The 14,431-nt window shown below is 41.3% G+C and overlaps 1 protein-coding gene across 1 annotated transcript in view; it reads left to right on the forward strand.

Annotated features, from left to right (window-relative positions):
* GARS1 (glycyl-tRNA synthetase 1) overlaps positions 1-14,431 on the forward strand; it is a 508,631-nt gene that overhangs the window by 180,361 nt on the left and 313,839 nt on the right. Inside the window, exon 6 of the mRNA XM_044066863.1 lies at positions 13,111-13,187. Within this exon, the coding sequence (XP_043922798.1) occupies positions 13,111-13,187 (77 nt within the window). The remainder of the gene's footprint in view (positions 1-13,110; positions 13,188-14,431) is intronic.

A 14,431-nucleotide genomic window follows, 5' to 3' on the forward strand; every position in this document is an offset into this window, starting at 1 on the left:
ATCGAACGACCTATATCTGGGTGGGCCTTTTTCTCTTCCACCTCCCACAGCCACAGTGACCACGGATGCTTCCTTGCAGGGGTGGGAGGGTATTATCAAGGAAGAATGGTCCAAGGCACATGGTCCCCGAGAGATACCAAGAAGGATGTCCAGTGTCCTAGAGATGATGACAGTTCTTCTGACATTGCAAGCCATTGCAAGCCTTCCACGACTGCCTCCCTCTGGGGACTATAGCACTTCACACAGACATGTTAATAGTCTGGTATATCAACAAGCAAGGTGGAACACGTTCATACCCTTTGTGCAGAGAGGTCATGAGGGTGTGAGAATGGGTGATCTCTTCAGACTGCTTTCTTCTTGCAGCACATGTTCCTGGGGACACCAGCGTACTAGAAGACAGACTCCGCAGATCCATTCTGAATCCGTATGAGTGATCCCTCAATCAATCCATAGCAGACCAGATTTTCAGCCAGTGTGACCAACCTTGCTGTGATCTCTTCACTTCTCCCCTGAACAAGTGCAGCAAGTATTTTGCTCTGATCCCCCCAGTAGGTGAAGCACCAAGGGATATTCTAGTCCACGATTGGTGTCTGGGTCCTCCTATAAGCTTACCCTTCCATACCGTTGATCCCAGAAGTTCTACGGTAAGCCAGCAGGTTGAAGAGCACTCTGATTCGCATTGCCCCCTTCTGGCCTTGTCAGGTATGGTTCCCCTTCCCATGGTCCTACCTCAAATATCCCCCTTGGATATTGGATCCCACTCAGGATCTGATTCGTCACCCATCAGAGCATCAGCCTCCCAGTCTCCAGTCCCTATGGTTAACTGCTTGGTTTCTCCACTTCCAGTAATTCTAAAGTCCAGACTACCTTCCATAGTTCAAAAGATTATTCTTGCTTCTCAAAAGCCTTCCACAAAGAAGGTTTATCATAACTGAAAGAGATTTTCGATTTGGGCTCAAAAGCAAATTATCTACCCTTTTTCAGATCCTGTATCTGTTATGTTTCTTTTTCTGGCTTCACTCTTTCAGGACGGTGCTAGTTTCTCTACTATAAAATTACATCTGGCAGCAATTTCAAACCGTCACATGGAAAACGACTCCTCTACATCCAAACTATGTAAGGCCTTCATGAAAGTGGTTTCCTTTCTTAGGCCTCCCATCAAAAATCCTTTTCCTCCTTTGGATCTGTCCATGGTCCTCCAATGCCTTGCTCAGAAACCTTTCGAACCAGCTGACTGTTATGACATAAAATTTCTATGCAGGAAAACTCTCTTTCTCATAGCTATAACCTCCGCTAAAAGGGTCTCTAAATTACAAGCAGTGTCTTTCAAGCCACCTTATGTTGTTTTCCATAAAGATAGGGTGTCCTTAAGAACTACCCCTACTTTCATGTCTAAGGTGGTGACCAAGACAAATATCAGACAATTCAATTGCCAGTCCTTTTCCCAAAGCATTCCAACAAAGATGAGAACATGTTGCATCTCCTTTATGTTCATAGACAATTGTTTTTCTGTCTGCACAGGACAAAGAAACATCAGAAATCTGAACAGTTATTAATATTTCTTTCATCCAATCATTTAGGTCAAGCAGTGTCTAAGATCACTCTTTCAATATGGATTACTGATTGCATTTCTGCCATCTATTCATTAAAAGGCATGCAACTATTCCATCCTCCAAAGGCACACTAGCTAGGTCTATAGCCACTTAATCTGCTTTTTCTTCCAGAACTTCTATTGATGAAATTTGTGCAGCAGCAACTTGGTCCAAACCTCTTTTGTGTCATGGTGCTCCGGCATATTCTTTTAAAAAGACCACCCAAGGATTTACATAGCTGGGGACTCTTGACCCCATCAGTGAGGAGGAATGAAATGGACAACATCAGATTTAGCAGTTATGTACTTACCATAACTTAGCATCTGTGTTGTTCAGTTTAATTCTTCCTCACATCCCGCCTATCCATTCCCCATCCTAATTTGCTTAGAGGGATCTAGAGAATTGGGAACACACAGGTTCCTAATTTGAGCTCCAGAATCTGGTTATATTCTGTTATTTTTCCTTTCTGGGTGTGTATGCTGATACATGTTGTGTTGTTTATAGATATATACACACACAAATTTATATATGGGCTTTCTGTGGTTAACTATTCTAGAGCAGCAAACTCAATCTGAGGGGTTAGAGCAGCTATGAGGCATTATGGGAGAGGAAGGAGCTTGAGCCTCTGATCATAGTCTTGTAAAAGTGGCTGAATTGGATCCAAGGACCCATCACTAAGGAAGAATGAAACTGGACAACACAGATGCCAAGTTATGCTAAGTACATAACTTTTAACACTACCTGTGGCTGTATCTGAGAAAAGAGATAAAGTGAGGTTGATCTGTGCATGCTTGGAAAGATAGACCACTACTACTCTTTCTCTTTTTTTGACCTCTTTTTACCACATATTTACCTTTATCATTTACAATGAGTTAAACAAGTTGATGTACAAGGCCTTTATTGAAGAGTAGTGTCAGATGCTTTTGCAAGGTTAGGTCTGAATATGCAGCACACATGTGATGAATCTTCCTAACACTAGTGTTCTTTCTTCAAAAAAGAAAAGCCTTCAGATTAATTAGGGAACATCTTTTATTACCTTTTGAGTATGTTATTTGAGATGACCACTGCCTTACTATTTTGTTATTAACTGTGTACAAGAGTGAAAATAATGCAGGGTCTTCCAAACCAATTAGGTTGTTGTTATTTTGGATCTGATGTAGTAACACCTCCATTGTGTATGGTTTGATGTCGGTCTTGTGGAAGTTTTGAGAAACGCCCATTAGAGATAAAATCTGAAAGTATTCCAAAGAAAGGTGTATTTATAATTAAAGGTCAAACTAAGTTCAGAACTGTGGACTGTGACAGCTCCAAAACGTTTGTAGTTAAGTTACCTACCAGTTCATTTCAGACTAATGGATACCAAAGCTGTCAAACATGTCATTTACTAGAAAACAAAATCCCCAAACTAACTTCACTGAAACCAGCATAAATGACCTAGATCACACACACACAACTGATCACAAAAAAGGAAAGTAGCCTTATTTTTTAATTAGGTGATTTGTTTGACAGGTGTATTTTCTCTGAATAGTGGTACTGTCAGGGAACACATTTTTCAGACTGTAGGGTGCTGCAGGAGCAGGGGTGGCATTTGAGTTAGCAAACACTATTAAGAAAGGGCATGAGTACCAGGACACAAGACACTTGGATGCACTTCCACACACATGCACTCATGCACAACACTAAAACTGTCCCCTTACTCTAACCCTAGCACACAAACGCTTGCTTGTGCATCCTCACTGTCACCTCAGTACTGACATGCTTGCCTCTTTCAGTAAAACATGCATGCGGTAAATTGCAAAGACACACCACAGAGACTTCCATGAAGACTGCATACTAAAAGACACACCACAGAGATTTCCACGAAGGCTGCATACTGAAAGACATACCACGGAGACTTCCACGAAGGCTGCATACTGATCAGCAGGTTGATTAGAGCTTTTCTAGTATGAAAACTGCAACGGTGGAAAAAAAAAAGCCAGTTAAAAATATTGAGTTGGGGAGAATTCAGTTACCTGAGTGTAATTACACTGCCTGAATACCAGCAAAGATGACATTTGGAGAAAGTAAGAGGAAATAGAGCAGAAAAAGAAAAAGCTCTTGCAAGTGTTCTATAAAAATGGCTTGTGTTTCAGCTTTGGTACAGGCAGTGATTTCCAATAATGTACAGGAAAACAAGTCAGATTTATTCAGTGGTATTTAAAGTGAAACACTGAAGGAATGTGTAGTCACATAACAAAAGGATGGAAAAATAGAATAAGCTTTAGCTGTTCAGATGAACTAATACCATTGCAAAAATAAGACTTGCAGAGAGGCCATTAGCCTAGTGGGGCCCAACTGGTCAACAAAGGATAAAATTTAAGTGCTGAGTGGCAGTTATGTGATTTCAAGCCATTAAGTCTAGTTTTCTTCAGTATTTTTTTCCAGGGGATCAAAGACATTTTTCGATGCAGAACTGGCTAAGGAGGAGGAAAAAGTTTTAGCCAGGATGCAGAAAGGGACTTTGCTTTTCATTTTTCTAACAGTATCTGTCTATATTATGAAAGTGAAAAAATGCACTAAACAGCGGAAAAAAAAATCGAACTGTCATAGTCTGCCAACCCCACCACTACCTATATTCTACCTACCCAAATAAAATAAAGCACATACATACACTAACCAAACCCTACTTCTAACATAAAGTAAAGCACAAAACCCTACTTCTAACCTGACACTAAACTCCACATACACAACTAACTATGCACTTTCCTTAACCCCTCCCCAACCCTAAGGTCCGTAACTACCAAGACACGCCCCTACAGACATACACCCAAACAAAACAAATAATCCACATACATACATTTAACAAAACCCTACCTCCAGCACTACACTAAATCTAACATACATTACTTAACCTGCACCCTATCCTAAACTCCGTAACTATCCAACACTTACCTTATGCAGGTAATCCAGACGGGCCAACCATGGAAATTCGAGATTTCCATCTATATGGTTTGATGTTTACATATCTCATAATATAGACCCAACAGTATCAGAGCCAATAGAGAGACTTTGCCAGTGGAAGCTTTTTTTTTTCCTTTGTCCAAAGGAAAATGCTTGAGTGACATATAAAAACACATTGAAGTTAACTAGAAGAACCCAAAGGATCAAGAAGGAAACCATAAGTGTTGTGAAATTAGGTGACTATAAAGCATCAGTCTTTATAGATATAGGAATACAAGACTTTGTGAACTGTGACTTTGGAAGAAGTATCCGAAGACTGACTGGAATTTTGTTGACTCTGTTAATCTGGTAGTTTGACTGTAAAGCATATACCTCCCCTTGTCATGCTAACTTTATACTAACACCACATTTTCAAAAAGAGGAGTGCAAGCAGCTACTGTTGCCACACCAGAGGTTTGTTAAAAATGCTTGCCTCTAAAATATATACATCTCATTTTTAGGACTATTTCCATAAAATCACATCTGCATATAAATCATATTGGGTAAAAACTACAATTCTTTAACATTTCCCCGCACCAACCTCGTGCAGAATAACAGAAAATAAAACTATTGTTTATTGCAACAAAAAACTTAACTGAATAAATAGATATCATTGTTACGCACACTTAAAGTGCCAAGAGTCTTTCAGTAGATCTTGATGCATGCTTATGAATGGTTTAGTATGAAAGCCAACATATATAGGTAGTGTTTTTTGAAATAATCGTCTTGCAGAATCATTTTATATGTTTTAGGGATGAATATTTTAATCTTCTTGTGTGGCAAAGAGGACTGCTTGGGCCCGTTTTTTCAGATGTGGTGTTTGGGCAAACAATACACATTTGTGTAGGTCATGCCTTCTTTTTTGGATGAGAAATAACCGATTTATAAAATCTACTTTTGGTTGTGATAAACGCAGGTTGAATTATTTGGATCTTTTAAACAAACAGTCTCTAAAGATTACGCTAATAACTGTTTTAAGTCAACCAAATCTGTTGTAAACACCTTTTCAAATTGTTATTTACATTTTAAAAGTGGTCACCCTGAATGTCAGAAGAAGGGTTTACTGAAAGGTCAGTGTGTTTATATAGCTAAAATGGTTTCAGAATATTCAGATTTTCTAAAGGAACTTGAAGTTATAAAAATGTTTAAGGATAGGGGTTACCCACTGTACTTTAGTGAATGCATGCTATCTGTAGTTGTAAACACCTTCATTTCTGTTATTTACATATCCTTGCTCAGAGGGCAAGGTGTTGCTGAAAAGGTGCAAATGGCCCAGTTATCAATAATTATATAAAAAACAATGTGTATTTTGAACCACTTTCCATAAGTAGTTATTAAAGTGGGATTACACCAAAATTTGTGTATAGACGAGCTAGGAATTTGAAAAATATATTGAGAATATCTGAGACTTTGATTTTGCAAGGTATGACACTAAGAAATGGGGCTGATGCCCTCAATGTAAATATATTAAGGAAGATTTATGTGAGAGGGCATGGTATAGTGAGGGTTTGTGGAAAACACAGCTGTAACATATACAGGGTGTTGTCTGGCTATCTGTGCCACATGCTTCTGTTTTTACATGTGTAAAACCAAATTAACATGCATGTGTATGATAGAGCATTTTTAACATCCCTTCTACCTCTGTCAAGACTCGTGATATGCTAAAAGAATTTAAGGGTTTCAATTTCACTGCATTGAAAAAGGTTGAAAAAGAATCCAAGAGGTGGGCTATGGCAATTTTAATAGTAAGTATCAAGTGCTCTGGCAACAAAGATTAGGAGCTTACTCATTTTCAGGGTTAAATGGAAGGGCTTTTGTTTCTAGCTGCCTACATTTAAAGCCTGCTAGATTATGAACAATTTTTTTATAAATTTATATATTGATAAAACGTAATTTTAAATGTACATTTTTAAAAATGTTTTCATTTTCTGATGTAATGTTAAGTGTTTATCAGATTTTTTTTTTTTACCTTTGTCATTTTTGGTGTAGTAGTCATGTGATTAGTATTGGTTCATAGTCCAGTACTAGGCTACCTGAATTTGCCTGCCATTTTAACCCTAGCTGGTTTCCCTTTTTGTGCTCCGCATGGTCAGTAATTGTACATACGTATATATAGATAGATACATCTCTCTCTCTCTCTGTATGTATGTATGTGTGTGTGTATATATATATATATATATATATATATATATATATATATATATATTTATATGTGTATAGCTATAGCATAGTCCCTAACACGGAATAAATCATTTGGAGCTGTGTCTGTCACTAGTACAGGGGGCAGTCCTGGGATAAAATTTCTAGTTTTCACCTATAGCTCTATTTTATACTTAAAATGGACAGAGATAAATTTTGTGTTATGGGGATGGAAAGTCTGTTCCACAGCAGTGGTATCCTCTGAGATGTACCTGTCCCTCCAAAGTGTTCTTGTTGATGTTGCAGAAGAGGTTTATATCCCTAGACAGAGCATTTCTGATGCCATTTCGCTTGCTGATGTGCAGCAAATCTTCTGTAATGGGTCAAAGGATGTCTTGTATGCCAGACACAAGTCACCACTTGGAGGTCTGTAGGATACCAAGTGTAGTAACAGGGCTTTCAGTAGGTTCATGTAGGATGATACCCCTTCTCCAGCAGGTCTTGCAAAACCCTACTGCTACAAGGCACTATAGAACTAGTACCTCCACAGGAAAAAGAAAAGGATTCTACTCTAGAATCTTTTTGGTATCCAGAAAGTAGGGACCTTGGAGGCCAGTCTTAGACCTCTCATGCCTCAAGCCCTTCCTTTGAGTTCCTACCTTCAGGATGCTCACCCTCCCTACTCTCTTTCCTCTCATCCTTCCTTAGGGCTTCATGGCTACCCTGGACATAAAGTATGCCTACCTTCACATACCTATAAAGCCCACCTTCAGAAAATACCTCTGGTTTGTGGCAGGCTCATCTTACTTTCAGTTCTGTGCCGTGCCCTTTGGACTTTCTACTGCCCCCAGGATATTTACAAAATGCCTGGCTCCAGTCATCACCTGTTGCAGGGCAAAAGGTATACTTGGACAATCTTTTAATTCAGGCAGAAGAAAAGGCAACTCTTCTAAGCCACTGCCAGGCCCTCAGTCTCTGGGATTCCTGATAAACTACCCAAGACAATTCCTGAGACTGTTGGGCTGCATGGCAGCTACCATTCCCATGCTGCCCCTAGCAAGGATGCACATGAGAAAATTGCAATGGTACCTCCGGTGGTTGTGAACCCAGCACTCTTACCCTGTGGAGTTCAGAATTCCACTGCTCCCCTGTTTATATCAGGAACTGAAATGGTGGCTTGCTCAGGTAGCCCAGAACCCAGGCATCCCACTGCAAACACCCTCTCCCTCCCAGACCTTGCACTCGTATGCCTCCGATCTGGGCTGGGGAGCAACTGTGGGGGAAAGGAAAGTACGAGGTTTGTGGATAGACACAAATGAGACCATATAAACGTCAGAGAAATGAGGGCCATCCTCCTCGTTCTACAGGTCTTGCAACAACCTTATCTAGAGCAGGGGCCTCTAAAAATATTCATAGACAACACCACAGATCTGTGATATCTCAACAAGCAGGGAGGGACAAAGTCTTACCTTCTGTGCAAATTAGCTCTGCAGATGTGGAAACTGGCTACCTCTCAGGGGATTTCCCTCCAGGCAGCCTACATTCCATCCCTGCACAACTCCCAGGCAGATCACCTAAGCAGAACCAGTTCAAACCATGAATGGATGCTGCAAAGGAATGTATTCTTGAATCTGGTCCACAGGTGGGGTATTCCACAAATAGACCTGTTCACCTCCTCCATAAATAGGCAACTTCCTGGTTACTGCAGCAGGACATCAGACCCCAAGGCATTAGTAACAGATGCCTTTTCGATAACATGGAAGGGAAAATTCCTGTATGCATTCCCCCTTCCCTCTGAAAGGGTCCTGATGAAAATTCAGTAGGACTTGCAGAAAATCTTGCTGGTGACTCCCTACTGGCCAAGACAGCATTGGTTCCCCCTTCCCCTGTCCAAGGATAATCACCACAAGTTACCCCCCTCAGTGGATCTGCTCACACAGCACAAGGGTACTCGGATACACCCACAGTGGTAATCCCTACACCTCACCCTGTGGCGGATAGGATTCTGATCCCCTTCAGACACCTATATAACGAGGACGTGCTCGCTGTCCTGCAGGAGGCCAGGAAACCTAACACTAGGAAATCCTATTTGGTGTCACAAAAGACAGTTGGGTCCACTGGAAAGTGATATGCCTTTCATCCTGTCGTACCTGTGTGAACTCATGCAGACAGGGTTGTATTACTCATCCCTGTAGGCACACTTGTCTGCTGTCTCTGCCTGCCTTCCCATGGATCCACCCCCTTGCATTCAGACTCCCCTCAAGGATGTAGTGCACATGCGACCACCCAGGAAACCGTCTCCCCCTCCCTGGGACTTTAACTGTATTGTAGAGAAACTCAATCTAGCTCCTTTTGAACCAGCAGACAAGCCCCCCTTAAAGTTTTGCACATGGAAAACTGTATTGCTGGTAGCTCTGACCTCTGCCAGAAGGGTTTCTGAATTCCAAGCTCTTATGGCTACTCCAGCTTTCCTAATTTTCCACCTGGACTGGGTGACCCTCAGGACAAATCCATCATTTATTCCCAGAGTGGTGAATGACCTATACTTGAACCAGGCCATTCACCTGCCTGCCTTATTCGGGGGTTAGTGAGAAGGGTGCTGCATTCCCTAGACGTCCACAGATAACGTAGGTTTTATCTACATAAAGCAAACCTTTTAGGAAGTCTGACCAGCTGTTTGTGTCCTTCCACCCCAAGGGCCTTGAGCAAACCATTTTGGCCTGGATCTTCTGGGCCATTTCTTTCTGCTACCTACACCATGGCAAGACCTTGCAGGGCAATGTCAAGGCCCACTCCACCAGAGCCATAGCCTCTTCCGGAGCATTCTTTAAAGGACTAGACATTAACTCTATACTGGAGGCAGCCACTTGGTCCTCGGTACACACCTTCACCAAATACAACAAACTTGGACCATGTCTCCAGAGCTAGGGCAGGGTTTGCCAGGGCTATCCTACACAGACTCCTGGAAACTTCAACTAGGCCACCTCCCATTCCTCAGTGAGCTGTGGTACTCATTGACAAGTAGAATACTGCAACATTGGAATAGAAGGACATAGGAAAGTTGTGTAAAATCTTACCATAACCATAGATGTCCTTGTCTTCCATTTTGCAATAGTCCTTCCCTCCCACCTTCCCATCTTGTATCACTGCACTTGCTCTCCTGGGTGAAACTGGACAGTCTGTGCCCTCACAGGACTGGCTCCGACTGGGGCTTCTTATGTTCTGAGGGCTGTTGTGTGCAGACTTCACCTTTATTTCCCACATACCTGCTGCCATGTCAGACGTCTCCACCAAGAAGGACTGAAAATCTTTGGAAAACCTGGCCGGATGAACTGGAGAGGAAGAAGGGTAAACCCACGAGTAGAATACTACAACATAGAAGAGAAGGACATCTGTGGTTATGGTAAGATTTTATGCAGCTTTCCTTTCCTTAAAGACGCCCTTCATATTAGGCTACACTGGAAGCCTGTTCCTCATCCCTGGGATCTTAATTTTTGTTTTGGATAAATTGACTGTGGTTCCTTTTTAGCCTGTGGCTTCAGCTTCTTTGCAACATTGCTCTTGGAAGACTGTGCTTTTCTTAGCCCTTACTTCTGCCAGATGAGTGTCTTGAGCTTGAAGCCCTTATGGCTTGTCCTCCTTTTTCGGTGTTTCATAAGGACAGGGTGTCCTTGCATACTAATCCTTTTATGCCCAACGTGGTGAATGAGTTGTCCCTTAATTACTCTATTTGTCCACTTTTTTCTTTCTCTACAGTCTGCTAGTGAGAAGGTGCTACATGCATTGGTGTGCATAGACAACTCTGATCTTATTTGGATAAGACTGACTGTTAGGAAATCTGATCAGCTCTTTTTTCCTTTCATCCCAGGTCTTTGGGATTAGCTGTATCCAAGCAGACTGTTTCTCCTTAGATTTCAAAAGGTATTTCTTTTTGTTCTCATGGTACGAGCCTTTCTTATTCTTTAAAGGCTCATTCTACTAGAGATGTGGCTTCTTCTAGTGCTGTTTTCAAGGGTTTGGATACTAATTATTCTTGAGGCAGCTGCCTAGATTTATGTGCTTACTTTTACCAAGCACTACAAGTTGGATGGAATTTCCAGAAAGAGCTGGTTTTGCTAGGGACATCCTTCATGGCTTCCTAGAGAGGTTGGCTGGTCCTTCCTCCTCCTAGGTTTCTTCCTGAGCTTTGGCACTCTCCCTAATGTTATGAATACTTCAGCAGTGAATTGGAAGGACGTAGTACAGTTGTGTAAAACCTTACCATAACGGTAGATGCCCTTCTCTTCACTGTTGCATTATTCACTCCCTCCCTCCTTCCTGTTGTCTGTCTCTTCTGGATGTACTGATTACCTATTGGTTTTCCTGGACCAGCGTTCTTACTGGGTCTTTCAGTTCTGAGGATGGTACGTCTGGATGTCACCTTTATTCCCTACACTATGTGAAGACCATACGTATGACGTACGGCATACCTTAAAGCAACCTAAGCCTTTAGTATATTGGCTGGATGTCAGGCTGCCCTAGGCAGGGGTCCCTAATGTTATGAATACTGCACCAGTGAAGAGAAGGACATCTGCCATTATGGTAAGATTTTACACAGTTGGACTTTCTTTCTAGGGAAGCCAGGTTTGGGACTAACTGGATTTCTAAATCTATTTCCTTTTGTTTCACCCACCATGGTAAATCATTGCCTTCCTCTGTTAAAGCCCATTCCACTAGAGCATTTGCCTTTTATAAAGGAATTGATTCCATAGCTGTCCTAGAAGCAGCAACTTGGTTTTCTCCATGCACTTTTTTACCAAACACTAGATTAGATGATTTTTTCTCTTGGTCAGGGGCCTCTTTTGTAAGCTCTGTTCTCTCTGGACTAATTGGCAGAACCTGTCTTGCCTGTTCCATGCACCCTTACTACTCACTAAGCTTTGGGAATCGCCCAACAGTTTGGAATACTGCAAAGGTGATCTAAAAAGGATATTGTATAGTTGTGTAAGAACTTACCATAACAGTAGATGTCCTACTGATCACTGTTGCTTTACTCCTTCCCACCCTACCACCCCATTCTTTGCCCCAAATTAGGTATTGTCCTCTCTTGTTTTTATGGACTGAGGGTGAGCCATTTTCTGCCTTTTCCCTTCTTAATTGATTTTTGCCTGTCTTGTACTCTTCATCATGCGTCTCCTGGCTTTCAGATGGTTTGAAGTTTTCACACCTATATTTCCGCTGATGTACCCTTAGCCCTGCAGGCTTGGGTCCTATGGCACTATGTAAGGCTTTGCTTTGGTACCCCTGCCAGATGTCCAGGTTATTTGGCAAGATAATCAACAGTTTGGGATACTGTGACATTGATCAGGATGACATTTACCGTTACGGTAAGTTCTTCTACAACTGTACTATATTGCAGGAGATTAGAAAGCAGTCTGCTTTTCTTTGTGGTGTAGTTCTGAATAGTATTCTGCCTGTGTTAGTCTCTGTTCAAAGTGTTTGAGTTACCTGGCATCCTTGTTTTAACAATGGGCTTGTGTACGTTTTTCAGTTCTGCCCATGGATTTCCCCCTTTGACATCACTCCTACAGTAATTCCTGAAAAGGGTCTTGTGTCATAAGACCACCAAGCAAGCAAGCTTATTACCTTTCCTTGAGACTTAAACTTGTAACTGAAAAAGACTTGACTTTTTTTGATTCTGTCATACCTGTTGTGCAGTTTTTTTATGTTGTAGCTAGTAAAATCTCTAGTGCAGCAAACACTGTTCAGCCTTGGAAGGAGTTTGCCGTAGCTCTAGTTTGTTGTATTTGATAACGTTGCTTACTGCAAGGACTGAAGTAAAGTGTGTTCTGTTGGAATAATTTGAGATTTTGGCAACTTTTTGGTGGAACTGTGTTTGTTAAAGCTACTTGCATTTCCGTCAACACCTTTTGTAAATGATATAAGCTAGAAATTCATTCTAGGTGCAAATAATGTTTTGCTGTTCAAGTTTTGTGGGTTTGTGGGATTTGCAATGATTTAGTACTCTTTCTTTCTCCCCCTCTATTTTCATACTGAAAATAACTAACTGAAGATGGCAGAGAGTATTTGCTTTTTCCTACCCAGTGTTATAACAACGTCATTAGTGTAGGGAGGTGGCCAGGCCTGCTTTGAGGATGTCCAAAGCCCTGGAAGTGTAGTCATATGCTGCATCCTGGTGCTGATGCACAGCCCTTTTATAAATCATATTGCACCAGTGATTCTTGTATTTAAACATCACTGCAGTGTTGAGCTACTTACACAGTTGTGCTTTTCGCAATGAGATTGATTTCACTGAGATCTTGGTCATTGTTTTATTTTCAATTGTTGACAGTGTTGATGTGTACTGTGTACATGTTTCCTGAATAGACACATTTTATTTATGTATGTATTTTTCAATCAGCTCATCTTCAAAAGTTAATGTCTGACAAAAAGTGTCCAGCGGAGAAGAAGGCTGAGATGGAAAATGTTATTACACAGGTAAGCACTTAAACTGCATGGAAAATATTGCACATCTGTGAATTTGCTAATTGCTTAAGTTTTCACGTAGTATTTCTGATCAGTACTTTTTTGGTTTTATAATACACTGAGTTTGTTGCATTTAATTTTTATTTTTGCATTTTTGTCATTATTTAACTTTGTAGGTGATCCCTACCATTATTTATTGATGTATCATAATGTGACATTGTAATCTGATTGTAGTTTGTATTTCTGGCTACAGCAATTACATATTTTTTGTTGTGGAGTGCTGTGTGTTGCCATTCCATTCTTTGCTGTCTGTTTGATTTTGTGTGATTGGTGCACTCCACTCAGTCATAAATACTTGCCACTTTATTATTGTCCTGCCATTCAAGTACCAGTTGGCCAAAAACAAGTCAGCACCTCCCACAGAACAAGACAGCCTTCAGCACTCTGACACAATATGCTTATGGACTGAGGCATGGTTATATTAGTTTTATTCTGCTGCAGCGGAGAGGACTCTGAGCTCTTTTCAGATTGTGGACAAGGTCCTTAAGTTTTTCTATGTCCTTTTAACATGTGTTTCTGTTGCTCATCAAACTCCTCTGAATTGTACTTGATCCCCTTGAGCTCCTTCTAGAGGGAATACCATCCAGAGAGCCATGAGGGTGGTTTGTAACTGAGAGCATCCACATCTCTGCTGTGCTGCTGTTGGCAGACACACTTGTCCCCTGGTGCAGCACAAGTCTGCCCTTCCTGTCTGGTCTTTCTCTGCTTCAGCAACTATGCTGTGCCTGCCTCCAGCAGCTTTAGATCTTTCAAGTCTGGGGTTACTTTTTTCTTTTTCTGTAGCCTTAATCTCAACCTTGGTGACGTAAACATCTATCTCACTACTGAATCCTAACTGTACCCCCTCTGTCAGTGCATGTGCATTCCTTTGCACATGTACACAAGGGCTATGGTGTAGTGTCCTTCCAGTTCTAGCCCTCATTTTGTGGAGGCTGCCACTTACACCAGAGCACACATCAGATGGCTGGACCACCACACCCTCTATCAGTATGGATGAGCTGTAAGCTTTTGGCTTTTTTGTTTTCAATGCCAGAGCTGCTGCTGAAACTGCTTGGCTGGATGTCATTCCTTTGTACAACAGAGTGGGCAGACTCATGCTTAAAGAATGGCAGTTGAACTTAACATTTAGTTGTACAATTATCCAAGTGTGCCTGTAATATATTAGTATACTTTTATAATTATTATGGGCAACTGGC

Source organism: Protopterus annectens, chromosome 3.part1 (assembly GCF_019279795.1).
Source record: "Protopterus annectens isolate FY-2018-M chromosome 3.part1, PAN1.0, whole genome shotgun sequence".
Classification (NCBI taxonomy): domain Eukaryota; kingdom Metazoa; phylum Chordata; order Ceratodontiformes; family Protopteridae; genus Protopterus; species Protopterus annectens.